This window comes from Vidua chalybeata, chromosome 7, assembly GCF_026979565.1.
Source record: "Vidua chalybeata isolate OUT-0048 chromosome 7, bVidCha1 merged haplotype, whole genome shotgun sequence".
NCBI classification, from domain to species: domain Eukaryota; kingdom Metazoa; phylum Chordata; class Aves; order Passeriformes; family Viduidae; genus Vidua; species Vidua chalybeata.
Window position 1 is genome coordinate 26946889 of NC_071536.1, and position 27056 is coordinate 26973944.

General features: G+C 40.8%; 1 protein-coding gene across 1 annotated transcript; it reads left to right on the forward strand.

Moving 5' to 3' along the window:
• The first annotated feature begins 311 nt into the window (after positions 1-311).
• Positions 312-27056, forward strand: RALB (RAS like proto-oncogene B). The gene is made up of 5 exons (XM_053947256.1): positions 312-466; positions 16094-16251; positions 17370-17578; positions 20293-20470; positions 22609-27056. Exons 2-5 carry the CDS (start codon positions 16138-16140, stop codon positions 22726-22728), a joined length of 621 nt encoding a protein of 206 aa, XP_053803231.1. The 5' UTR covers positions 312-466; positions 16094-16137; the 3' UTR covers positions 22729-27056.

A 27056-nucleotide genomic window follows, 5' to 3' on the forward strand; every position in this document is an offset into this window, starting at 1 on the left:
GATGATCTCAAAGGTCTTTTCCAACCTAAATGATTGTGATTCTTTTGGGTCAAACCGAGCCCGCGGGGCTTACGGGCTCAGCCGCCCGGCGGGGCTCTGCACAGAGCTCGGGGGTACAGACGGAGGCGGCCGTGGGGCGCGCAGCCCCTTTCGGCCGCTGCGCCGGCAGGACCGGCCCCTCACACGGCGGGGCCCGCCCCTCACGGCCTCCGCCGGCCTCGCCCCAAAGCTGATTGGTTCATGAGCTCCACGTGACCAGCGAGCGGGCGCGCGCTCGCGGGGAGCCGGGCCTGGCGGGAGCGGCGCCGGCGAGGGCGGAAGTGCGCGGCGGGGGCGCGCGGGCGGCGGCGCTGCTCCCTCAATGAGAGCCGGGGCGAGGCGGCAGCGGGAGCAGCGGGGCCGGGGGGCACAGCCGACACGGGAGCCGGGCTGGAGCCGCCGTGCGGAGCCGGGCCTTAGCCCCCAGGTGAGAGCGAGCAGCGACCTCGGGATCCCCCAACCCCGGGCTGGTGGGGGCCTCAGCCGTCCCGGCCGCGCGCCCTCGGCGAAGGCAGGCGAGAGTCGCCGGCTCCTGGCCGCAACCTGGGGATGTGGCTGAGCGCCCCCGTATCCGCGCCCTGCGGAGAGGGAGGGAGGGAAGGTGTCACCGGCGGTGCGGGGCAGCTCCTCTCTCCCGCGTGCGTCGGGCGAGGAGAGCCCCTCGGCTCTACCCGGGGGTTCCTCGGCCGTGGGAGAGCACCGGGGATGGGCGAGGGGAGAGCGGGGGCAGCCGGTGACCGTGGGGCCTGCGCGGGAGCCGCAGTGGGAGGCGAGAGGCCCCGCTCGTGGATTCGGCCGCTCCTGCGGCTCCCGGTGGCGCTGGGCTGAGGTGGAGCCGGGGACCACTGTGGCTCCTATCCTACAAGTGGGACGTGGGGGAGGGAAAGGGCGAGGAGGAGCTGGCCTTGAGCGTTAGTGCAGGCTGCCCTGCCTTCCCTTGGTGCCGTCGGATAAGTGATAACGTTTCGTCTGCGGGAGATAAACAGAGGGTTTGGGATGCTGGTGGTCTCAGCTGAGCAGAAGTTCCTGGGTATTTATTTGTTTTATCTGGGTATGTTCTCTCTCTGCCCATCTTTATTCTCCCTGCAGCCTTACCCGTGTAGATCTTGTAGGAAGAGAAGGGTGGTGCCTGAGTGTGACCTTACCTGGAGAAGGGCAGGGAGTGAGGTGAGAGAAAGCAGCCCAGTCATGTTTCCTGAACAGCTGGTGGAGGCCTAACTCGGTCATTCTGCTGGAGCCCTGTTGAATCGATTCTGTTCTGAGAACAGGAGACTTAGCCTTGACTGTGCCTGGGCATTTTCATGGTGGAAGGGAACAAGGAGACTGTACCTGCACAAGGAGCAGCCTTGCCATTTTCAAAGCTGAAGTGTGCAGTCTGAGTAGTTTTGGGTTTTGCTTTTATTAAACTGTTCTGTTCTAACAGTTCTTCTCTGGTTCCAAGATCCTCATTTCTCTTCTGAGGGACAGGGAGGTGCCTGTCCTCATGTTCAGAGGTACATGATTTTCAAGAAAAGCTGTCTTTATTTCTTAATGTCTTAAACGTTCCCTGCCCCGACTCTCCCTTTCCCACCCCCCAACTGAAGTTGTTAAAGTAAGAGCAGGAACTAACAAATTGGAACCAGACTTGTGGTTCTTGGAAGTGATTTGCTTGAAGGGTGAAAATAATTTTATTATAGCGAATATAATAGTAACAGCTCAATCTTACTTGACAATAGCATCTTTGCACTTATTCACGCATAGCAGACTTGCTAGAATAATTTTAACTATTTGCATTTTTGCTTGTGATCAAATCATACCAACTTACCATGGTGAAATATTTTGCATTTATTTCTTCTATTAAATACTTCATTTAGGAATAGAACAGCCTTCAGATTAGTCCTGTAAACAAGTTTCCTGTGTTAGACTTTTAGCAGTAAATTGTTTATTTTCACTTCTTTTGGAGTAAGCCAAAACTTGATTCGGTTTTGCATGCCTGGAAGAAAGTGAAACTGACCTATTTTTGCTAGTGTTATGTATATACTGCAGAGTAATTTCTAGTCTAAAGATTTAGGTAGAATGCTTTACAAAAGCTCTTAACTGAAAGCTTAATTTGACCAGACAATATCCTTTCTTGGCCATCCTTTAAAACTCTCAACCTTGTCTCTAATTGTCAGTGCAGTGGTACTGGAAATCTGGGTAGAAGAGCAGTTGAGGCATTTTGATCAAATAAAGTCAGTAATGATGGGACACTGCCTGGACCACTTGGACATATACACTGAAATCCTGGATGGTTTATAGTTTCTGTGATCTAATGCCTCATTTGGACTCTTAAGTCTTTTCAGCTGCTTAATTGATTTTGCACCTATTGTTGTTTGACCGAATGCTGGATAAAATTACTTGCTTCTCTAGGAAGTGTTGGGGTCCAAGCTTCACATGGAACAAAACTGTCCTGTGAATAGAGCAGAAATGACCATATGAAACAGCGGAACAAGCTGTAGCATCGTGATTTGGGAATCTGGTTCCTAGTTTGTTCTTGTTCTGTAAACCTGTTCACTTTCCATGCAGTGGATAATTGCACAGTAACTCAATCATTTCCTACGAACTAGATTCAAGCTCCGTGTGACTGATTAAATGAATTGCTTTCTATTACACAACGGATTCATGTGAATTAATAGGCTCTTTTAGCAGGGGTACTGAGGGAGCCTGTTTCTCATGACAGCTGTGGCACACCCATGGGAATGCAAGTGCAGAGTGGTATCAAGATAAGCAGTGCCTGAGGTCAGTAGGTGTTTTGTGCCTGTTGCTGTAGCAAGCCACTTGGGATGGCAGTAGTGGTGTCCAGGGGTTTGAGTGAAAGGCAGTGGCTGGGGAGGCCACAGAAGTAGATAAATGTAGGTGCTTGATGCTTTTCAGTCCCTGGGTGCCTGACTTCAAGTAACTTTGCATGGCTCACTTAGGAGATGTGCTGATCCTAATTATCAACCAGGTTATATAGCAACTTATATTCTCAAACTCATTCTGTCTTGAGTTGGAAATACCATCCTACTGATAAAAACCTGCAGTTTTTAGATTTTTTTCTCTTCATCCACCTTTGAGCACCATGTCTCTGCTAACTGTTCTGTATCACTGTCAAGCAGTGGTGATAAGATTCCATTGCTTGTTGCCTGCTATTGCTTGGAACAGCAAGGTCAGCAAACTGTCTTGGTTGTTTCACTCTCCTAGTGGTAATAGTCAATTTTGTGGCTTTTGTTGTATGATACAGTTGATGCTTGTGTCTTGGTAGAGGTTCAGAACATGTATTTTAAAAGTCCTTGCTAAGAGCCGCTATGGAGCAATCATTTTGTTACTAGCTCTTTTAGCTCATTAAAAAGAACTAACCAACTTCTTCCATGCCTGCCCCAGAAATATCAAGTTGTCTTGTCATTTAAGGAAGATAAGTCTGTATAAGTCATGCTTTCTCTCTTCATGTTCTCCCAAATACTGCTTTAATAGTAATATTAGAGGATCTGTTTTGTCTCTTGTGCTTGAGATGTGCAAATGTGTTTTTCAAGACCTGTCAAAATGAAAGTCATGGAGTCTTGTAATGTGACAATGTTATTTAGGCTGATGTGTAAGTAGCTACTTGATTCTTTATGGAAACAAAGTGCTCGCTTAGAACTTCAACTGTTTTCTGGGGACCCTTGAGCCATTAGCCCTCCTTGCTGAAGTTGTTGACAAAGGAATAATGGTTGATTACACGAATATGAGACTTAATGGAAATGCAGTCCTGACTAGGAATCTTTGCTGGATCACAAGTCGAAGACCGAAAAAATCAGTTCTGGGATTATAAGCATTTGTTAAAGACTTAATCCTGTCAGCTGTTACTTTGTGAATTAGTGTTGCTGTCAGTTGAAGTGATTAGTGTGAAATGTTTTAGGCCACTAATAATGCAGCGAAACTGGAGTATTTATTATGCTCTTCCTAAATTTGGAATGTGTCAAAACTAATCTGAAGTCAAAGCATAGAACTGGAAAGCTGAGAACATGCTGAGTTAAGCAGATGCTGTGATTTCTCTGGTTTCTAGCTCTTTCTTTATATATTTTTACCTGTAGTGAAAGATTTTTTTTTTTTTTTTTCAGAAAAGTACTGGAGACCTAGACTTAGCTCCTATTTTGGGCATGGTAGATGGATATATTAAAGAATGTTTCCAACTTGGATTTAATATTGATGACTTTTTTTTTTTTTCCAAGCTGGTGATTTGAATCACAGGTTTAATAAAGGAAAGAATCCCACTTTATAGACAAGATTCTTATAGAGTACTGTATTACAGGATTATATCTAACTTGAGAAAGCACTTTAAAAGATTATTTGTAGGAACTACCTGAACCTTGGACTTCATCCTGCAGAACACACACTAAAGTGGCTTTTTCAATTTTTTTTTTTTTTAAGTAGATGCTTTATAAGGTTAGTGCTACCCTGCTCCAGAGGATGCTGTCTTGGGTACCAGTCTAAAGCAGACATTTAACAAGTAAAGTAGTTTTAGATCAAGTTGCATGCCAGTTGCCTCAGCTTTCCGGAAAAGAGATGGTTTTGCTAACTGGGGAAGCTGCTCCCTGATTAAAATGAGTTAATTGTAAAGTATTTAGTGATCTGTGATACAACCTTTCCACTAAACTGCTGCTGCAGTAAAAAACTCCTCTCCATGATGGTACTCTTCTGCTATTTAGTGTTCTTGGCTTACTGTGAGATCTCATTTTGGGTAGATAAGGAATTCTTATTAGTGTACTCACCAAGAAGTCTCACTGACTGGCTTTTATGGCAGCTTTCTACTTTTAACTACCATGTCATAAAATAGACTACCCAAGAAATTTAAGGAAATGATCTTTCAAAAGACAGCACCAGTTTCAAGCACATATTCCTATCTCTCTTTGTACTTTATCATGTTTTAAAACACAGTTTAATAATAATTTTTTTAAACAATTCTGCAGGTGTTGGAAATTTACTTTTAAGTTTGCCTTACAAGGCAAGCTAAATTTCAAGTAGGCTTTATTGGTTGTATCTGTTATGAAGTTTTAATGGAAGGAAACTGATTAAAAAATTATTAGGCAGACCAGTTGGTGGTGATACTGTGCATCTTTATAGTATTAGATAAAGTTTCTAACAAAGTGTTAGTCATGATGGATTGGCTTTAAGTTTTCTAGCTCTGCTGTACTACTTGTGCAAGTTGCAAAATGGGCCTTCCCACAGATAAGATTTATAGCAATTGCATTGCTGGGCACAGACTTGACTAAAAGTTGCTGAGGCTGGAAGACACTTGTGGAACTGCCTAGTCCAGTCCTCCTGCTGACTGCTACTCCTGACCCATAAGCTGGCTCATTATAATCTCTAGGCAGAGCTTTGTGCACTCCAGCTATTCTTATGGGAAAGACAACTCTCCTGCCTTGCTTGTCTGTCCTAAAGAGCCTGTAGCCATCCACACAGCAGCACTGGAGCCATGAGAGCTATCCCAGCTCATCTCTGTGGTCCCAGTGAGGTTCTAACCCCTGCAGCTACACACAGACCCTCAAAGTCTCCAGCTTGTTCCCTGTACTGCATGTATTAGTGTATGGAGGCAACGTGTTGTGCTGATTTTCCCGGAAAGGCATGAGCTCTGAGATGAGCTGGCTGTGTATCAGAATAGTAGGTTTTTTATTCTGGTTAAGTGCTCTGCAGAGATAGGAAATGTCTCCAGGAGCACACAAGAATAAATGCACAGTTTATATTCTGCACTAGTTCTGTATGTTCATGTGACCTGTCATTTGCTAGGTCATAAAGGGAAGTGTCCTAAGCTAAATGTGTCCTAATTCTCTGTGTTGAAGTAAAGTGGTTCTGAGTTAATAGTCTGCCACTCAAACCTAGAGTTACCATGCATGTTATATCGTGCCACTCTTAATTCTACAGCACTCTGGAGGCTGTGTTGAAGAGCACACATTTGGCTGTAAATGTTTTTATAGTGGTAGGCACAGCACTCTATGAAGGGAGATCAAGGATAGCACCTCTTCCATAAGTAAAGCTCTCCACAGCTTTTTAGTCTTCCTAGCTATAGGGATACTGAAATTGCATAAGACCCCTGTACTGGTGTAATAATCCAGTTCCCATTTGAGGACAGAAATACTGCTTTTGGCTTTGATGTAAAGTATAGGACTACAATAGTCTGGAAAACTGTTATTGAAAACATCTGCTCCTAGTCCAGTAAAAAGGCGGCTTCTTGCATGTGCGGAATACCTTGGTATGGTATTCTCTACCTCATTGGGGAAACTGGAGTAAAGAAATCTATTTAAAGATGACTTAACACAGCAGCTGAATTATGGCTGCTAAATGTCACTGTTGTTGTTTTGTGTGATGTTGTTGTTTTGTGTGATTGATTGAAAGATGGAGAGAAAGGTTTAATGTTTGACACTTGTGTGATGTTGCCTGATTGAGGGAGCTTAGTGACTCACAGTACATATCTGTGAACCCCCGCAGTGAAGTCAGTGAAGTGCTTAAAATAGTGGAAAGTACCTTCATAGGCTATAGGAAGGTGATCTCTTGAGTGCTCCTAGGGAGCTGGGATTCTATGGTTAAGAGTGAGCTCAGGGTGGGAGATTATTACTTGCCTATCTGCATCAAATGTGGTCTCAACAGTGGCTTACATTTCCTCAAATGGAGATGTGAGCATGAGATATTAACTTCAGTTTGCTAGCAAGGAATGTAACTGTATGGGCAGGCACATTTGCTTCTTCCAGTATTACCTGAATAATGTTTGGAATTGTGATTAATCCCAGTCATCTAGTTCACTGGGGAAGCATGATCTAGTGAGATACATCCTTTGGGGAAGCAACAGTAGCAGCTTGTGGCAGGTCTGCAGTGTCTGGTGCCATGTTTGTTGGACCAATGGGCTGGGTCTGACAGCCCCAGGACTGGGAAACAGTAGTGAGAGCTCTTGAAACTCTGTAGCACACTTCTTGTTTGAATTGGCATTTGTTGTAGTTTGTGAAATCAGTGGTAGTGATAACTTCCTTGTGGATTATATTTGTGCATCTTTTTCACTGAAGTAACTGAAACCATGTTGTAACGTGGTACTGAGATGAGATTTGGTTATTTTGAGCTCCAGTGTGCCACTTAAGACACTGATTGTGTGATATGAGATGTTTGGCTGTTGTATTTGTTAGGCTTCTGGAGAGCTAGTTAAAAATTGGTATGAGATTAACTATTTGAAGCATGTCACCACTGTTTCTTAGTGGTTTGGTGGACTTCATGTATGCTGTGTATCAAAGATGGACATGTTTCTGCATGGGTGAGCTTTCAAAGGAAGTGGAGTTGAAATACACTTTGCAAGTCAGTGGGAGTGAGGCTGTTGAGCAAGTCTGTTGCCTGAGTGTCACTTTTCTATGAGCCAAATTAACTAGTGTGAACAGTGGTGTCATAATTCACCCTAGGCAACTAGACTGTTACCGCCACAGTGACAAACTCTTAGCATAGAAAAACTGATTAATGGTATTAACTCAGTCTTTGTGCTTGTAGAAGAATTCGGTCAGGTTTTCTAGCAAGATCTTGTAGGGTAAGAGCAACATGGTAGATCCTTCTCTGCTGTAGTCTGTCTGCAATGTGTCTTCTGGGTGTTAATATTAGACTTGGAGGCTTTCTGAAAGTACTCGGAGAGGTCTGGCTAGATATTTCCCCACAGAAGAAGTGGTTTTAGCTGTAATGGCACTACTATCTTATGACTTTCTCTCCAGGTAACACTACCTTGCTGAAATAAAGAGTATATTCTATCTGGTGCTACATACGCCCTACTAGTTGCTCTGTACTGAGTAATATGGAAAATAATGTGGAGAGTGATTTCTTACTTTTCCCCATAAAACTCTATGTAACTATGATGCTTGCATGCTATTGTGCATCAATGAGGCAGTTACTATAAATATACTGCCTACATGCAATGACAATCACTTCATACTGTTGATACCTGGCTGTTAAGAGCATTAGCTTTATAGCATGACATTGAAACCGTATTTACTTAAATACAGATGTATGTGATTTTTTTTTGGGGGGGGGGTGGGGGGTAGGGGAGGGTGTTCTCCAGTGCCTTAAAAACACTGTTGGAGGGAAGTCCTTTTTCTTCTCTGAGCTATTGCTCCGAAACAAGTTACTTGGCTGTTTTTCTTTCACTCTGATGGAATTGTAAAAATAAATAGCCAACCAAAATCAAGCAAACAACAACTGAAAAAAAACCCCAAACAAACAAATTCAGATATTTAAGTTCCTTAGGAACAGGGATATATATTTGCTTATATTTCACTTCAGCATAAGATCCGAGTTTTAAAGGGCTGCTTTAAAGAGTTGCTCTTCTGAGCAATGGATCAGACTGATTCTTTCCTGTCACTAAATCTTTGAAGGTTGTAACCTTGCTACAGACTTGGACAGGATTTAGTTCCAGTTTTTCTTAGACATCAAGATTATTCTTAGCAAGGTTATTGGCTTGAGATTACTGCTGATGTGTAAGGTAATGTCTATTTGTAATAAGTAATCTAGAATGGTCCTGTACTGAATGAGAGGGCATATATTTAAGAATTTCATCTAGTAAGTAAATGTAAATTAAATGCTGTCAGATTTGCTTTCCAAGCTGCATGGATGCATCTCTGAAAACTTTTAAGAAGAGTTAAACTGTGCTTGGCAAGGATGGAGGGGACTGTGGGGAATGTGAGTATATACAGGTATTTTGTACTTAAAATGGATCACTGTTGTGGTGGTCCAGATCTGAACACAGCCTTAAAAGATGGAATTATCCAAGTCTAGCTATAACCTGTCGGAAAGAGCAGCATGGTAGACTTTGTAGGTTGCAGGGACAATCATCAGTTAAAGGAGCAATGCACCTGGGAGTCTCTTGTTCTTCCTGTTCTACATAACTATAGGTGCCAAAAAATCTTTCATATACTCAGTCCACTCTTCTCAAAATCACTTGATCTTACTTACTTTTTTAGTCTAAGTGAAGAGCTGGAGATGGCTTTGCATGCAAATGTGTGAAATAGTGAAAAGTAAGATACGGTATGGAGACCAGGGTCTCTAACAGAGATTCTTAATCCTAATTGGCTGGTATCCACTGGTTGGATGCCTGATGTTATTGATACTGTTGGAATATTTTAGTGTGATATCTGTGTCCTCTTCATGCATGCAGAGAGGGCTCCTGATCACAACTATATTAAAAATACTGTTTTTATACTCCCTGTGATATTTTCCAGATGAGCAAGTCTTAGGGTCTCTCCTGCAGTACAAGTTCATCTCACAGTCTGCAGTCTGTCTTATTATGGAAGCTAATACTCCAGTCTGATTCTTTTCATGAAAAGAAATTCTGAAACGAAATGGTTCTTCAATCTGTGCCTGTCATTTCCCTAGCCTTGTAGGAGATGGAGAACAATAATGACCTGGCTTCAGGTTCTGGTTTAACCTTTAACTGCTGTAACATAGTGAACTTGCTAGTCCTGGTCTTGCTTCATGTGTCTGTTAGTTAGCAGTGTATATGTAGCTCCTGCCAGAGCATATTTATGATAGCCAATATCTGTAAGTGTACAAACAATTCTGGGGGGTTTAGGCAGGATTAGTAACTAATAATAATTGACTGAAATTGGTGTTATGTAACTTTCAGCATATCAAGTAAATGTATGTATTCTGTGTTTTTTCCTGTAATATTTAGGGATATGGTTATTGCCACTTTGAACAAGAATCTAGCCTATATAAAGAGGTTACATCCCTTCATGTGTATAGAGTAAAGTAGTTCCTTGCCTTAAATTCTTATTTTTCATCTTGATATTATAAAGTATTAAGTTTCCAAAATCTGTTTTGTTTCCTTTCCAGTGTCCTTATTGTGGCAATTGCAAGTCTACTAGTAGATATTAGGGAAAGAAAATGCCTGATTAGCAAAAGCAAATCTGAGCCTTGGGTTTCAGTCCAGTGCTCAGCCTGGCCACTGCAGCAGGGTGGGGCTGCCCCTTGTGTAAGGAGTGAATTGTGATCAGGGTCAGGCAACTGCCCTGTTTCTGCAGCAGTATAAGTAACTGCTTGGCTGCTAAACCTTCTTTGGCCTTAGTTGTGCAAACTCCCTTCACATCAGCACTGAGGTGTGTGTGGCCTTGCAGATGTGACTGACAGGCCCAGTGGGCTGTGCTGAATGGCTCTGCTGCAGGAGGAGATGGGCTGGAACAGCCAGGGGCAAGAAAGAGGGGACTGAGGCACAGGGGATGGGTGATATAAATGGGGACTGCAAAACTACTCCAATGTGCTCTGGGAGTCATTTCAAGCTGAATGAATTTTTTGATCCAATTAAACATGGCTCAGAAAAATCTATAAGCACAACCAAGAAGGTAGAAACATCCAGTATTACATGGGGAAGGATATTATTATTCTTATTATTATCAGGAATTTCTACCAAACACATCATGATCTCTGTTTAGCTTGGAAACCATTAACTGGATATATGCCAAGAGTTAAGATGATAGCACAGCAAAAGACAGAGTAGCATTTGTAATTTTTCAGCCTGCATATCCTAAAATTTTCAGTGACATTAAATATGCCACTTAATCTCAAATGGGCTTTTTTAGTTGAATTACCATTTGGAGCATTTACAGTCCATTGAAAGCTAATGGAATTTCAGTACTTAAATATTTTCTGGGTAACCTCAGAATGGCTGAGGAGCTCTTACAGTTCATAGCTCAGTGAGATTGTTAATTAGTTTTGTGATCCAGGGAATTTCTATGACTGCATTCTTATGGGCATATCACAGAACCAAACATTTCAAAGCCGCTAATTCATATTCTGATAAATGAGGATCACTAAAATACCGTTGCAAACCTTGTTCTTTCTGTGCTGGCTTTTGATGACATCATATTTAAGTCTTTATAATAGGTTGAATACCCAGATTTTCCTTTAAAAGTAGGTATCTGAAGGGTTTAACAAAGCTCCTCTGTCAAGCTATTGGGCTAAGGGTTTCTAGAATCCTGTTTTAAAATCCGAAGAATGGCTGCTTTCAGTGGCAGGATAGCAATGAAAAGAAATGTCCAAAGATATCAGCTGCACAGCAAGAGAACAAGGGCTGATCTCAGCAATTTTGAGCTTAGAGCTTTATTTCAGTTTTAAATCTCAAAGTGAATGGAAGAACTAGCAGCAATTCCAATTAAAGCCTTTGGAGGGTCTCAGATTCTTTTATTACAGCAGTAGAATATTTATTGGAAAACAGGTAGACTTAGTGAAGCTTCTCTCTTTTTTTTTTTTTTTTTTTTTCCTTATGTACTTGGATGAACTGTAGCAAAGTTTCTTTCTTGTGAAGGGACAAGAGTGTTTTCCTTCGAGTGTTCTGCAGCTGTGGTGTCTTAATGCACGTGAAATAAACAGGGATGTGAGTGTGGTCTGGTTTGAAACACATGTAGTTATTCAGTTATAGTCTTTGAATCTTGGTATTAGGTAAACCAGTCCTGTTAGTAAACTGTGTTCTGAGCAGTTTTACTGTTTAGGTTGAGGAGAGGGTGGAGAAAAAGCAGTTTACTAAGCTGTTTTATAAACAATTGCTTTGAAGTGCTCAGTTTCACGGGACCAGCCAAGAATGACACAACATTGTGCAGGGGGCTTTAGTTAACTTGCAGAAATTGTAATTTGTTACAATTACAAAGGAAGGCTGAAATAGCTGGTGAGTTTAGGGTTATATATCTTACATTGAAGGTGGCATGGTTTGGTTAGTCCTGTGGCCAAGTAGAGATCTTCAGAAGTGTAAATCAAAACAGCTGATTAGTAACTCCTATGGTTTGAATTGTATACCCTGTGCTTCATGTGGGCAGCCTGTGCCTGGTGTAACTTTCCTTTCTTGATCTGAAGAGCATCTTTCACCAGCATCACAAAGCTCCTATTGTGCATAAGGCTGTGTGTTACCTATTATAGAATAAATGCAGCATTATCAAGTCAGTGGCTTAATCCTTATCTTTGAAAACAGATGAAACAGGTAATTGCTTCTATTCTCTTGAAGAAGAAAGACTGCTAGAAAAAGTGTATTCTCTGACATGGCATCTAGCAGTTTATTTCAAAGCAGGGTGAATGGTAACCAGAAGAAACCACCTCCCCTACCTCACTCCCTCAGATAAACTTTCTGAAGGCTTGGGGTGTGGTGGGGTTTTTTTGTTTGTTGGTTGGGGTTTTTTTTACACCTTATGACACTTAGCATATGAAGTTCAACATGGTATCATTAGACCCCAGGGTAAAGTTACAGATGGAAGTTAAATAGATTGACTGACTGCCCAATGGATTGCTTCTTGTCCTGTCAGAGGAGAATGGATCTTGCTGGAAAGTAAACTGTGTCCAAAGAACAAGTAAAGAGAAATAGGGGAGAGGAGGAATCTTGCCACAGCATTAGGTGTCTTGTCTGGACACCTACTCAGAGTGAGCTCTTCAGCCTTAAGGACCCTTTGCCTTAAATCTATGCCCCTTAAACTGAAGGGACTTGAGTAATGTTTTAAAGCAACTGCAATTGTCACAGGTTCTTCTAGACACTGCTCCTTTTTTTTAGAAGTGTTGGATTTCCCAAGACTTCTTTTTCTGTGAACAGATGAATTAATGTCAGTGTCTTGACTGCCTCAAGGATGCTTCATGTACAGAATAGGAAGAAAATTCATCCTTGCCTACTCAGAGATAAGAGGAGAGAGCTTCCACTTGTGTTAATAGATCTTTTTAATTTTTTTTTTTTTTTTAACCTCAAGGAACTCTTAGAAGTGAGCTTTGAACCATGTTGTGTAAACTGTTTCTTGGGCTGCAGAGGTACCGATAAAAATAAACAGTTGGCTCCAATGCCTTCTCTTGTTTCATTAGAATATTCCTATTATAATCTCACCATGCCCCTTTCTGAAGCAGTGATGTGCTGTCAGCCTGTTGTTCTGTAAGCACTGGTACTTCTGCACTGATACTGACTGTTAATCCTGTGTCACACTGCTTCAGCCTTGCCTTGTCCTCTGTTCTTGCCTCTTCACTGCCTGGCTATTCTGGGCTGGAGGGGGCCATGCTCCTTCTGATGCCACCGAAGAAGAGCTGCTTTGTGTGCAGCTTCTGGGACCTCACAGCGTGCACACTGCAGGGCGTCTGTGTTGTGAGCATACTGCTGCATTCATGGGGTCCCTGTAGTCCTGATCCTCTGAAATATTTGAGTGGCACTTGGAACAGCTCTGCAGGGAAGATCAAGTAACCTTGGCCATGAAGAGCTTGAGGTGCAATCAAACTGTAAATTTTTATGCTATTGGATGGATTTTGTTTAATATTATACTTTGATTATGAATCGGGTAATAGTGTAAGGCTGACCTTGCAGTTTCTACAGGCCGTTGTTTGGGTGGAATAGAGAAGGAAGATTTAAATATTCCCTCCACTTACCTTTATGATGAACTCAAGCTTGTTGGTATTTTTCCTAAAATAGAACTGTTCGTTTACCATGACCATGTAAAGATGTGTTATTTGTATTGACAGAAAGAGAAGTCTTTTCTCTTGGCTATTAGTAAATTAGGCCTTTATTGTTGTTGCATAGCACAGTGGACTTAGTGTTGCTGCCTATTACATATTCCTAAGTTTGTGATGCCAGAAAAAATGTCTAATTTGAAAACTTTGTATTAGATATCGCAAGAGTTACAACAATGTTAGGATCTCTGATAAAAGAATACTCACAGGTTAAAACAAGTCACAATTATATGAAAAGTAGCTAAGGGTCACACTCCAGAAAGCAGCTTATCTACTACTGTGAAAGCCAGACTACTCTTGAGCTAGGACAAAGCAGCATTCTCTACAATTTAAGAGCAGGCTGTGTTATTTTTATAACACTTAAAGTCCCTGAACTGTCTCATTGTGTGGCCAATCTGTAGCTCTTGTTTCTTGGGTGTTTATGTCCAAGCAAGCTGAATTCTAGTTTATTATTTGTAGACTATGTGGACAATAGGCAAAGCAACAACTTCTGGAGTTCAGGTGCTACCTGTTGTGTTTTTTCACATTCCCTTGGCAGGGAAATGTTCTCTTTCTCTCTTGCCTCTCTGGTGACTTAGAGTTAAAAATCAGTCTCTGTGGCAATGGCTGAATTCACTGTCCCCAACAAATGTATGTTTGTGCTGTACAGGGAGAACCTATGGAGAAGTAGGAATTGTAACGCCCCATTTCTGTACTAAGGAGTGTCCTGGATGAGGGAGCTGATGTATAACATAATAGAGAAGATTAACAGAGGAAAATATCTGTCTTCACTTACCAGTGTTTATCCCAGAATGAGCACTTAAAGATGATTAATTTGCATTGCTGTACTAAATGTGTGTAGCAAACAGGTGTGAGTAAAAAACTCTGCATGGAAAAATACTTCTGCTCAGATGTTTGAAAATGCTGTCCTGAGGGCACTTAATTGTTGGCATGTTTGTTCTTGTATGCATGAGTCAATGAAAACTTAGTTTGATTTGTTGCTTTTCAGAACATCAAGTCATGACAAGGGAAAAAAAATAGTTGCTGTCAGTGTACTCTAAGGGCAGTTGTCCAGACTGGTCATGAAATTGTCAGTCTCAGAATGCAGGGCACATAAACTGGATTGCACGGAGTAAACTTCTTTCAGGGAGAGGTTTGGACTGGACAGTATCCAAAGGTCCCTTTCCAAGCTAAATTATCCTATGGCATGTTTGTAGGCTGATGATCCCTTAGTCTCTTGTTAATTTTGTTTAGGCCAGCTGTTTGTCCTGAAGTCAATTTTCCAATATACTACTCAGTAACTTCTACTGTTGGCCTTGTGTTTCCATACAGTAATACTTGCTGATGTGGCAGTTGCAGTGTTTTTTGAAAGTAATCATGTCCAGGTAAATTTGAGACTCCTGGAAGGTCCACTGCTTCTGTGCTTCTGGAATAAAGTGTGCTGCTGTAAATCAAGGCTGGTACAGCCACTTCCTGTAGCAGTGTTTTCTGAATGGTCTGCTGGTCTCCTTACAGGTCTCTGCCAGGATATGAGCAGTTGGGGTCCTTTGTGGTGCTCCAAGGGCACAAGAATCTCTATCCTGCCATCTACCATATAAACATCATGTGTCTGAAATATTCATATTTGGGTTTTATTCTGTGTGGGAATCCTGACTGGTGACACATCTTTGTTTCACTTATTTCTGCTTTTATCTTCAGTGTGCTGTCCATAGAGATGCTGCTTTGTGCTAATCAGCATGGCAGCTGCTGCTTGTGCTTCTGGTACAACTACTGTGTCCAGCTACTCTTAAAAAAACCCAACCAACCAAAAAAAAAAGGCAGTATTACTTTTAAGGAGCCTCCAGTATTTAATTACGAGGCTCGCATAACACACAAACAGAGGCTTGTTAGCTAGGGCTTGTTTATTGAAGCTAACTTCTTTATGGCTTAGCAAAATCAGGAGAAGAATAGGAACTAAGTTTTGGGGGTTTTTTTGGTTTTGGTTTTTTTTTTTCTGTAAAGCAGGATTTTTTTTTCTAAGCAAATTAGATTTGCAGCATCAAAAGGCAGGAAGAGTGTAAAATAAATGGTAATGCCATGTTATGAGACTTTTTGCTAGAAGCTTTTGCAACTTGTTCCTGCCAATTTACTGTGTATATCTGCTGTTTTCTTAGCCTACGTAGGGAGAAGATCAAAAGCCAGATTTCTGCCTATGAGCAGATCTAAGGTATAGCTGTATCAACATTAAAGAAATATTTTAGAAAGGTGTAATGCCTTATAACAAGAATAATAAAAAACACTTATTTTCATATCTTTTGAGAAAGAGTGAGTTTTTCTTTAGAAACTGTTCTAGACACTAGTCTTGTAGGCTGGGTTTACAAATTAAGAGTAGCTTGTTAGAAACCTTTGCCACTTTTATTAATCATACTGTTGTCACAAATAGAAGGCATTTGTTTTAATACTTTGTCCTACTCATACTTTAGGCATGGTTTGCATGCCAGTGCATTGGAGTTGCCCATTCTTTAGGCTTGCAGGGCAGGGCTTTAATCTGATCTTTCAGCACTTGTGAGACACTTTACCTGTATGCTACTCTGATGTCACCAATGCCATGGATGGGTGACTGTGCTGCTTTTCTCTGCAGATCTGATTGGTTGCCTGGCACTTCGTCTGTGGCAAGCAGGGACAATGGCTGCCAGCAAGAGTAAGAACCAGAGTTCCTTGGCCCTCCATAAAGTAATTATGGTTGGCAGTGGAGGTGTGGGTAAATCTGCCCTCACACTTCAGTTTATGTATGATGAGGTAAGTAACTTCGGTTCAGCTTCTCTAAAGCACAAATTCATATGGCTTGCTAAGCTTTTTTATGTGGGACAGGGGAACTAAATGTGATGAGCAAAAGACCAGATGACCCAGCTGGCAGGAGCAGGATGTAGAAAGGTGGAAGATGTATCCTCTGGGAACATCTCTGGCTAAAGGTGACAAAATTGATGCTTATTTGTTAAAAGAAGTGTCTTCAGAAGTCATGCATAATGTATGGGTGCTTGTGTACAGAAGCTGTTACTACTTGGAGTTGAACTTTAATTTTGTAATTTAGGTCAGTTAAGGATGAAGTCAGAAGTAAACATACTAGCTCATTCTGAGCCAGGTGATGAAGTAGGTATGTTCATAGCATGAATTCTTCCATACTGGTATACAGGAAGCTAGATTAGGCAGCCCACATTAGTATGTGAAGGAATACATAAACCTGTAGTTCAAAGTTAGTATTTATCTATAGGTACTATAGTAGTGTAAGTATCTGAACAGGTGATGTAGTCAGTCATTAATGAAAGCCAGCCAGCTTAATTGGGCTTAATTGTTGTGTTCTGAGGCTGAGAAGCTCTTTACCTCTCTACTTCTCTGCTGGATGTGTGTGGAGAAGTTTACTAAGTTGAACTGGCAGTTGAACTGGCAGTGACTTTGTGGATCTGATCAATACTGAACGGACTAAAAGTATGTGCCTGTGTAATTATGGAACAGGCCGTTGTGTTCAGCAGCTGGATGCTCTCATCTACACCTGTTAAAAGTTCAGATACCTGTTCCTGAAGTATATTCAAATGCATTTTCTTAAAGTGGGAGATCTAGATAATGTCAGCACATTGCTGGTAACTTATACTGCAACTCTGTTCTTAAATTGTACTGAAGTTGCTGACATGTTTTGTGTAGCAAAACTTGACTAGGCAAATTGGCTCTTTGATGTATTAAGGGCTTAAATAATTTGCTTTTAATAGTAACACTAAAAAAAAAAGCAGTGGAACTTAGTGGCTGACTGAATTATGAGAAGGTTTTGGGGAATTTAAATGTCACTGAAGTGAAAGAAGGAAGATGGACAAATACTGAAACTGTTTGACAGTAATTCTAAACACTGATCCCTTTCTTGTCAGTTTGTAGAAGACTATGAACCTACCAAGGCTGACAGCTACAGAAAGAAAGTAGTTCTGGATGGTGAAGAAGTTCAGATAGACATTCTGGACACAGCAGGACAGGAGGATTATGCAGCTATCAGAGATAACTATTTCCGCAGTGGGGAAGGGTTTCTTCTTGTCTTTTCAATAACAGAGCACGAATCCTTCACAGCAACAGCAGAGTTTCGGTGAGTAGTTTCTCTCCTAGCCAGGGGAAGTTATCCAGTTCCTGTGTTGCTCTGACAACTCTGCCTAAAAGCTACATCTCTTTATTCTTTGTTTGTTACCATTTAATCAATAAGAGTGACACCTGACCATTTTGCTCTCAGTAACTGATAACCTAAACCACAATATTCAGCCTCTGGCTTTAGTCATCTTTGTGCCTGCAACTTATGAGTACACTATGTCAGCAGCAACTTCAGGCAAGTAACAGATTCTTGGACTCTTAAAACAGGCATATTCCAGCCAATTTTCAGTCTTCATGGATGTGAAGTTTAATTATCTTAGAACAGTACTTCTGGAATTAAGTCTGTCTTTTGGCCAGGTTTCAGACACAGTATTGCTTACTGCTAGAAGCAGGTGCTTTAAGGAAGGGAAGGATTAGCCTCCACTCTCAGGTATGGATTGGTGCCAAACAAGGGTTGGCAGCCAAGCATTGCTATTGTAGGCAGATGTATTCCTAGAAAGACACAGGGTAGTAGTAAGCACTTCCATTTTTCTTCTTGGGATTAGCAGTTCTGATGTAAAAATTGGCACCAGATTGACCATAGAAACTGCTTGTGTAGTGTGGGGGGTAAATAGAAAAGGATTTAAACCACTACTCTGGCTTTAGAATCCATGTAGCCCCATTCTTCAGGGCAAGTGTTCTAACTCTTTTTGATAATACCTGTTGCTTCAGTAGAAGGTAAACTGGAGATTGCCTGGAACAGCTGTATAACTTGAAGGAAAACTTCCCAAAGCATAGGGAAAGTTTAAGAGTTCCTTATGCTTGTCAGAATAAAAGCTCTTTATCAGTCTGCCTTATGTTCCCTTTGCTTCAGTGGTACAAGTTTAACAGATACTGACTGGTAATGGAAGTGCTGTAGCTGAGGACACTTACTTCTAGGTTTTCCTTAAAGCTAAGGCAAACTCCCCTTGCACACCAGAACTTAACATATCATACTCTTTCAACAATAGCGGAAGACCACAAAATCTTTCATGAGATATAAAAATACTAGTCCATCTTCACATAATACTTCTGTGACTTTGTTCTGCTTCAGAAGGCTGACAGTCATGGGACATATAAGCAGAGCTCAGTTTTCTCTAACTGCAGCTCTGAAAGGAGCCAACAGTTCCAGCTGTTAGAGGACTGCAAAACTGAGTGCTAACACTGATGTAAGATGGAGGAAAAGGTCAGGTAGCACTCAAAGAACACAAAGAAAATGAGACAAGTGGAAGCATTTGGTTTTGGCTTATGTGCCTAAGTGAAATATAATGTTAAACCCAAAGCTTAAGGCTTTGAATGAAAGAGAGTAGGAGTATTTATCTTGGCAGTTTGGTTTTTTTTGTCAGACTTCTGTAACTAGGTTAATGGTGTGTTGGTTCAAGATTCCAGCAAAACAATGAAAAAGCAATGCTAGCCCTGAAGATGGGCAAGAAGGGCCTAAGAGCTTTGTGATGCAGAATCTCCTACTTTTCAATGGTTTGGAAATAAAACAAATAGTGATAATAGTTAAATGGAATATTTAGGCTGATATGCAAGAACCAGCTCCTTGGTCCAGGAAGGAGTGTGGAATGGGTAGTACGAGTCACCAGCATCCCAGGCCAAACTGCAGAGTGGTATTATTTGCTGCAGAGCAAAAGGTTCCAGAATTCTAACACTATGAAAAAGTTGAATACTGAACAAACAATAGGTTTGTCTTTAAACCCTAGCTCTCCTGCTGATGCTAAGCATTCAGTGTTTGCTTTCAGTGCCTCTTTAATCTGAAAATGTGTGAAGATGCAGTTAAATGAAACAGCAGATTGTCTGCTTCAGTGTTAATGCTATTTTAGAGTCTCATGTACTCTCCTTACATTGTTATTTTGTAGATGGAAAATGCAGGCATCTCTCTTGGTGAGATGAGAGGGTGTAGCACTATGCTCATGCCTCGTTTAGGTCTTCGTAACTATTTAAAAATAGTTTAGAGTAGTAGATTTCTTCCAGCATCCTAAATGGACAGCAGCATGTGTCAGTCTGGTTTCAGCTTGTGTTTTACCCCAGTACAGACTGAGACTGGTATGCAACATCACTCCATCTCCTTTCCTGGACACCGGTACATCCTCTTAGCATGACAGGATAACGCTGGCAGTTGGAATATCTTCTTGGAGTCTGTGAAGGAGGAAGGTTGCTAGCGTTTTAGTTCAAAATTGTGTAGTAACTCTCTTCTTTGGGTAGAGTTGAGGTAGCCATTAGGAATGATCTCTGCCAGCTACTGGGCTGTTTGCAACCTACTGCCTTGGCAAAGACTTGATGTTGCCCAGACCTATATAGAGATGTGATGCAGACTGTGAATTAAAGATGGTGACTGAATGCCAAGATCGAACTTGGCAAACATGGCACTTGTACTCTTTTTCCTCATTCAAGTGTGAACTCCTGCTGCCAGTTGCTCTTCTGCCATACTCTTCTTCTTTCCTAGAGCCTGATTACTCACTAACTAAATGGTAAAACTGCCTTCCTGGAAGTGTGAGGCTTTCAGTAGTGTAAAGCCCATAGCATTACTATGCTAATCTTGGAATAATTTTAAAGTGTGTGTCCAACTGCTGGGAAAAACCCAGTTGTAAGCATTAATAATGTACAGACCACTTGATCCACTCCACATAAGTGTGGGAGTTTTGTTGCTACAACTAACACAGATATTTTTATTTTGAATACCTCATGCATTAGGGAACAGATCCTGCGTGTGAAGGCTGAAGAGGATAAAATCCCTTTACTGGTAGTGGGAAACAAATCTGACTTGGAGGAGCGCAGACAAGTGCCTGTAGAAGAGGCTCGAAATAAGGCAGAAGAATGGGGGGTGCAGTATGTAGAAACCTCTGCCAAAACTAGAGCGAATGTAGATAAGGTAAGAGAAATGACATCTGCTCAATTAGATCATCACTGCTTGTTTAGTAGCTGACTCTTGCTGGGACAAAAGCAAGTCCACGGTTTGGTTTCTGAAAGCCTAGTTTATTTTAAAAAACCCAAAAAAAAACAATGAAGTTACTGGAATGTGTGCACTTAAGCACATACCTAGCTTAAGGGAACCTGAGATCTGGAACAAGTTAATGCTATAGCATTACAATAGCATTACAAACATTTAACTGTTTGTACCTGAACCAATAGTTTTAAAATAGTCCTTTGGGTAAATGGTTCTTAGGATTACACAAGTATCTTATTTTGTTTGTAGGGTGTGTCCTTCTAATGACACCAACAAATAACAAGCTATGGACAATTAGAAATTGTTCCCCCTTCCCTATAAAGCTACGTGTTTAAGCTACGTGGTTAATCTTAAAAATTTTATTCTTGTTTTCTGCTAAGACTACTTTCAACTGTGAGAAGAACTTTTTGCTGTGTCCCTGTCCTGTTTTGGCTTGTCCTTGGTGGTATAAGACAGTTATTCTCATGTTATTTTGCTGCTGGTTTCTTGCATAAACAGTGGTGGTGGGATATTCTAGAAGAGAAATGAATTATGACTATGGAGTGTTTGTCCTGTATAGAGGACAAATCAATTTCAGTCATCCCCTTTATTTTGTTTGTAGTGAGGAATTCTTGAGGAAAAGGGTGCCTTTTTACTTCACCAATTCACAGAAGATGATATGAAATTACTGTTTGCATCCTAAGCGCTCCAGATATGTCTTACTAATATGCATCTGTTTAAAGATTACAAATTTTAAGCAGTTTTCTCTTTGGATAAAGAACACTTGCAGCTAGCTGCACTCTTCTAGACAGCTTCCTGTTCTTCTATATTAGTTCACTAGTGGAAATGCTGTTGGTGCACAAGCTACTGGCAGGAACTCCTTCTCTCTTTAAAACTACAGTATATGAAACTTTTGAATTGAGATGTCTTGATTTAAAGAACGTGGCATAATTTCAGTTTGGTGAAGTCACAGTCACTTGCATAAACTGGGTGATGTAGTGAAACATGAATATTTAGACTTGATTTTTCCTATAAACATCTCATATTACTAGTGAATGGCTAGCCTATTTTATATTTAGACTAGTTTTCTGATCAGCTGAGATTAACAGCAGTGGAGCTGTGTGTCTGGAGTGTACTAGCATGGGGATCTAGATTTGTTGTTACAGGTCTTCACTGGCTAGCTCATGTGGCATACCGGTTATCCTCTGTATAAGCACTGTTAGGTGCATTGTACAAGAACATATTTTTCTTTGTGGTGATTGTGTGTTAGTACTGGGGCAGAATAAAAAAAAACTTAAGAGGGTTTTGAATTACAAACTAATCTACTTTTGAACAATAACATGGTCTTGTTTCCAAGTATCAAAGGCTTGAGAGTTCTCTGGAAAAAAAACACACTTTAGTTCTACAGAGTGATGCTAAACTCTTATTCTGTAATCATTAAAATAATTTTAAATAAAATAAAAATATTTTAAAATAATCCTAAAAATAAATACTCAATGACTGTACAGCAAAACAGCTCTTGCATCTTAAGTGGTATGTACCTAGACATCAGGAATACAGGGGTGAAATTGCCTAAGTTTTGGATGAAAACATTAGAGAGACATGAAAGGAAGCATGACTTTCTCTGAATTTTTCTTAGAACATATTTTTGAGAATTTTTTGTGCCCTGTCACTTGAATGCTGCACCTTTGTAATTACAGACCAAGCAGAATAGTAATTGCATGGAAAAGACTGGACTAACTGCTTTCTATAGTTAACAGCACTGGAAAAGTTTGCTAGTTAGACAAATGTTCTCATGAGCTCTGAATGCTGCTTTTGTGCAAGAATGGTACTTAATAAAAATCCCTTAAAACAGAGCTGTTGAATTTTTTGATAACCAGGTAAGATTGTGCAGCTTTTTGTCACTGCTTGACACACTACATAATTCTTACGTTGAGTTTGTCACAGGAATCTTTGTCTAAACTTACTACTGCTGTGTTGAGTACAGTGTGGTTCTACATCTTTATTTGCTGCTGAATACAGTAGTTTTCATCTGCTTTCTGGCAGCTGATGTTGTTTAATCTTTCTTTATTTTTCTCTCCTAGGTATTCTTTGATTTAATGAGAGAAATAAGAGCAAAGAAAATGTCAGAAAACAAAGACAAGAATGGCAAGAAAAGTGGCAAGAACAAGAAAAGCTTTAAAGAAAGATGTTGCTTACTGTGATGCTTTGGAACTGTAAATATCTATCTACAGCTGGCACGGATAAAATACCACTAAGGATATAGGGCTGGATTCATGAAAGGAAGTCTGTATTGACTCCCTTATCTTTTGCTTTGCATATCACACCTTTAAAATGTGAAAACAACTTTGCAACCATTTCTGGTATCCAACAAAACCTTTGCCTCCTTAAACTGAAATGGGCTCCATCTTCCAGCTTTCAAAACTAGAAATAGTTTCAGAACTACAGTCCTTCTGCTTGGTTACACGATGTACTTTTGTATTAACTTCCTTCTAATGTTTCTCTGTGTTTCTCTTGAACCTCTATTGGCCTTAACCAGCACAGCTGTTCAGGTTCAAACACTTTTTCATGCTGTTGCTGCGCTCCTTGATGGTGCAAACTGCAGAAAGGCTAGATGACACCTAGTAAAGGGTTTGAGTCTCCATCTTCTCTTAGTTGTCACTGATATTTCTTACACTGAAATCTGCTGACTTCCTGCCCACACTCCATGTAAGAAATAGCAACTGACAGTTGAGAGTCAACTCAAAACAAACTTTCTTCTGTGTTCTGCTTAGTCAATACAGCATTCATGAATCAAGCCTATGGACTCAATTCAGACTTATTTAGGAAATGCAAAAATTGATATTTAAATACAGGCTAGATGCATTCCCTGCTGGGGTCTGTCCTCTCATCCTTAAATTAGTGGTATGGGGTGAGAAAATGACTGTAAGCCTTTCTTCAAAAGGAATAGTATTATCATCATCTCCCTGAAATGCTGTCCTGGGTTTCTTCCATGTATTGTCTTGACTCAATTACACTTTACATCTATCTTCCTTCCCTTCCCTTGTACTGGAATAGTGGAAATAGGTGATGATTTAATGAGTTATGTTTATATTGGAACACTTGTGATGATAATGTTGGAAAGTGAGAACATCTGCATCTGTCTCCTGTCTTGCTGAAGATGAAAATGGTGAATAAGGGTGGGTCCCATCACACAATCATGACCTGGAATAGGTGAGGCATATATGTTACCTCTCAATGATTAGCTGGCTAGTGAACTGTATGGTGTCAAAAAGCAAATGAAGCTAAGCAGTTGCCACATCTATTACTCACTGTTAATTTTATATGTACTGTTCCTGATTCACAGCAACCTAGCACATGATGAGTTTTGCTGTCAGTTATGCAGTGGTGGTCATGTCTGTTCAACAAAAACAGTCTAGAAGTGGAAAAGTCAGTACTTAGCAGGTTCTGTTGTCAGCTGAATGAAATGAACTTTCTGATGCAGTTTAACTGAAGTGCAGTTGCCAAAAATCACTTCTGTCACTGTGGAAAAGAACTCTTCTGGTTGTGGACTTTCTCAATGAATTATGGCTATCTTCTGCCTCCACAGAGTAGAGAAACTTGGAGAGTAGCTGTATCTTGCTGGTAACTGGATGCTTAAAACACAGTTGCTTGGTGAAAGTAATTTAAATGGTTGTTCAATGAAGCTCACTGCAGCACTAAATTAACTAATGGTCTTTCTTCCTGAGATGGAGTAGTGAATACTGTTCAGTATTTAGTGTTGTAATTTGAGGTTGAAAAATATTTTTTCACATGTACTAGATTGCTTTTGTGCATTCTGTCTCTGAACATTGAAAAAAGTAAGGTGTTATCTACATCAGAACCTCTGTTGACCTGAGGTTTCACAGGGACTTACCACAAACTCATTGTCTTCCATAACTAGTTCATCTTGTCAGGCAACTCATTGGATTGGGGAAACTGTACTAAATAAAAGGTGCTGTAATCTTCATTCTTGTCAAATTAAATTCCTTCTTTGTTACTCTTATCTTGTATGGGCAGAAAGAAAGGTTAACCAGGTCTGGAAATGCTTCTCTGTGAATAGTATCATTAATTGTGAAGTTGGCTTTGTAATGCCCAATAGTCTTTTGAAGCAGAAGCTGGAAGCCTGCTGGCTTACAAAACTTGTCACTTGAGCTGTCTCACCTGTGTCTAAAGCCTAAGCACCTAATAGGACACTGGGAGCTCTAATACATCTAACAAATTTTCCTCTTGAACTTCCATGGATAAAAGTCCATTTCTGACTGTATAATGTGCATACAGAAAATGAATGTCCTCTTCTGGAGGAAGGCAACTCAGTTAGTTTGGTTTTAGTTGAGACTTAAAGGTTAAGTCCTTAATTAACCTAAAGGATAAACAACAGTTGAGTTCACATTACAAGCTTATCTAGGTCAAGCCCCTCCAAGTCGAGTTGTAAAATGTATATAACAAAATTGAATAAACTGTCCTTGCTGTATGAATAATGAGTTCAGCAAAGCTCACAATGAGCAGCTCAGCTATGTTGGCACAAGAGACTTGCATGCCTTGACCTTTGATCTCTATAGTCTTAAAGTACCTGACAGTATTTGATAGGACAGATGAATTTCTTCTCAGAACAGCGAGTCTCTCACTTGTGTTCTTACAGTCCATGTGCTGTTCTCACTCAGGTTATTTTTTTTTCTCCAACTGATAAAGCTATGCCACTGAGGTGGACTTACGTGGAAGAAGGTGTTTGCTGTTTCATGGCTTGATGCTGCATCTCTACAGTGTTCTGTTCTTGTCACCTGCTCCAGAAAGAGTAGGCCTGGAGACGATATAAAGCAGCTTTTTAGTTTTCCTCTTCTGTTACTTGCAACAAACTCAGTTTAACTTGCCATTTACAGCTGAAAACACAATAAACAAAGCAGCTACCTTGCCTACTTTGGAACAGTGGGCAGCAAGCTTTCTGACTTGTAGCAGAAAGGCAATAAAACTGGTCCCCTGGACTGAAATCCTATTATCTCCACCTCATGGTGGAAGTGCCTGAATGTATGCCCTTCTGAATAGGGGCAATATGATTTGGGGGATCTTAAATGGCTTCCAGGTGTGCTTCACTGGACATCAATGGATATCACCATCAGGTGGGTTGAGTGGAGTGAATATAACATGGCACAGCATCCTGTGAGCAGTGTGAATGGAGCTTTGCGTAACTGGGGTCAGGTACGTCAAATAAGGGATCACTTTGGCAGCAGGGGGTGTGTGCCTGCCTGCTGGCCTGGCTGTGTAGCTGAGGAGACTGAAGGCTGGATTGAAGCTGAGGTGTTGTATCAGCCTTTGCACGTTGGGTAATTAAAAACCATGGCTTCTCTTTGTTGGTATAATGCGCTCTTAAATCATTCTGGAGCATGGCTGTAGGCAGGTAACTGGATATTTGCAGCTGGAGGTCATGCAAGACTTGACTATGCACTTGCACTTAAGCATTCAAGTATTATTCTTGTGTAATGGCTTAACATGAACTGTTTACTGCTACGTGCAATCTTCCATATGTGGCTTAGCGTCAAGTGCTCCAGTTTTCTTTCTGGTTTGAGCAGAGCAAACAACCCCCTGTTATAACAAGGTCTAAATAATATGAAAAAAAGCAGGACTCCAGGACTGCAAAGGAAGACTTGACTCTTGAAGAGGAGCATCTCTCCAGGTGGGAATACAGATGCAGCATGAAGTGTGTTTTCAATGACTTGTGCCATATGTGTTCTTATACAGACTGATACACCTCTGCTGCAGTTTCTAGGGGAACACTTGGCTCGATGAGGAGAAAGATGTATGCATACATTTACTGGGCATTAAACTTCAGTAAGATGTTGATAACAATTTGAAGTTCCAGTTGAGTCCTGTCTGGCTTAAGTATAATGCTCAAGAATACTTCAGGTCCAAGGTACAAAACTACGATCTGGAATGCAGTAAGAGGTATGTAGGGGGGATATGCATCTAACTAAATGCTCACCCAGATCTTTTTTTAAAGCTTTTCAAAGCATTAACCCAGTTCTTGGGCCTGACAGGTCTATCAATTCTTGCTCAAGAAGAGGATACTGTTATCAGTTCAGCTCAGAGCCTATGTAGACAGAAGCCTTCCTTAATTGCTATAAGCATATGTTGCAGTGTTCACCTCCTGTTGACTTCATAGTTAGGAGAAGGAGGGAAGAGGAACAAATAAAAAAGCTATGATTTTCACTGTAATCTCCACACTTCATGGAAATGGCAGGTGTTCCTCTTGGGAGGGGAAGGTGTTATCTCTAACACCAAGTGAGAAGTTTAGTGTAGAGGAAGTGATTGTGATTGCAAGATTTAATGAAACTGCCTCTAAACTATGTATGCTATACTATACAATGTAAATTCTTAATTTTTTCCTTACATAGTTTCAGAGCTTTGTCTCTAACTTGCACAAACATTTTAATGTCTGTAAAACTGGTCACTTTTCATTATCATGCTAATACAACTGATTTGTATTACTATTGATAATAAAAAGAAAAAATGAGCTTCA

Excerpts from the sequence above, each read along its gene's own strand:
- RALB (XM_053947256.1), top strand. The coding sequence starts at position 16,138 with ATGGCTGCCAGCAAGAGTAAGAACCAGAGTTCCTTGGCCCTCCATAAA. Across the intron at positions 16,252-17,369 it reads TTCAGTTTATGTATGATGAG|TTTGTAGAAGACTATGAACC; the intron begins GTAAGTAACTTC and ends CTTTCTTGTCAG. Across the intron at positions 20,471-22,608 it reads CTAGAGCGAATGTAGATAAG|GTATTCTTTGATTTAATGAG; the intron begins GTAAGAGAAATG and ends TTTCTCTCCTAG.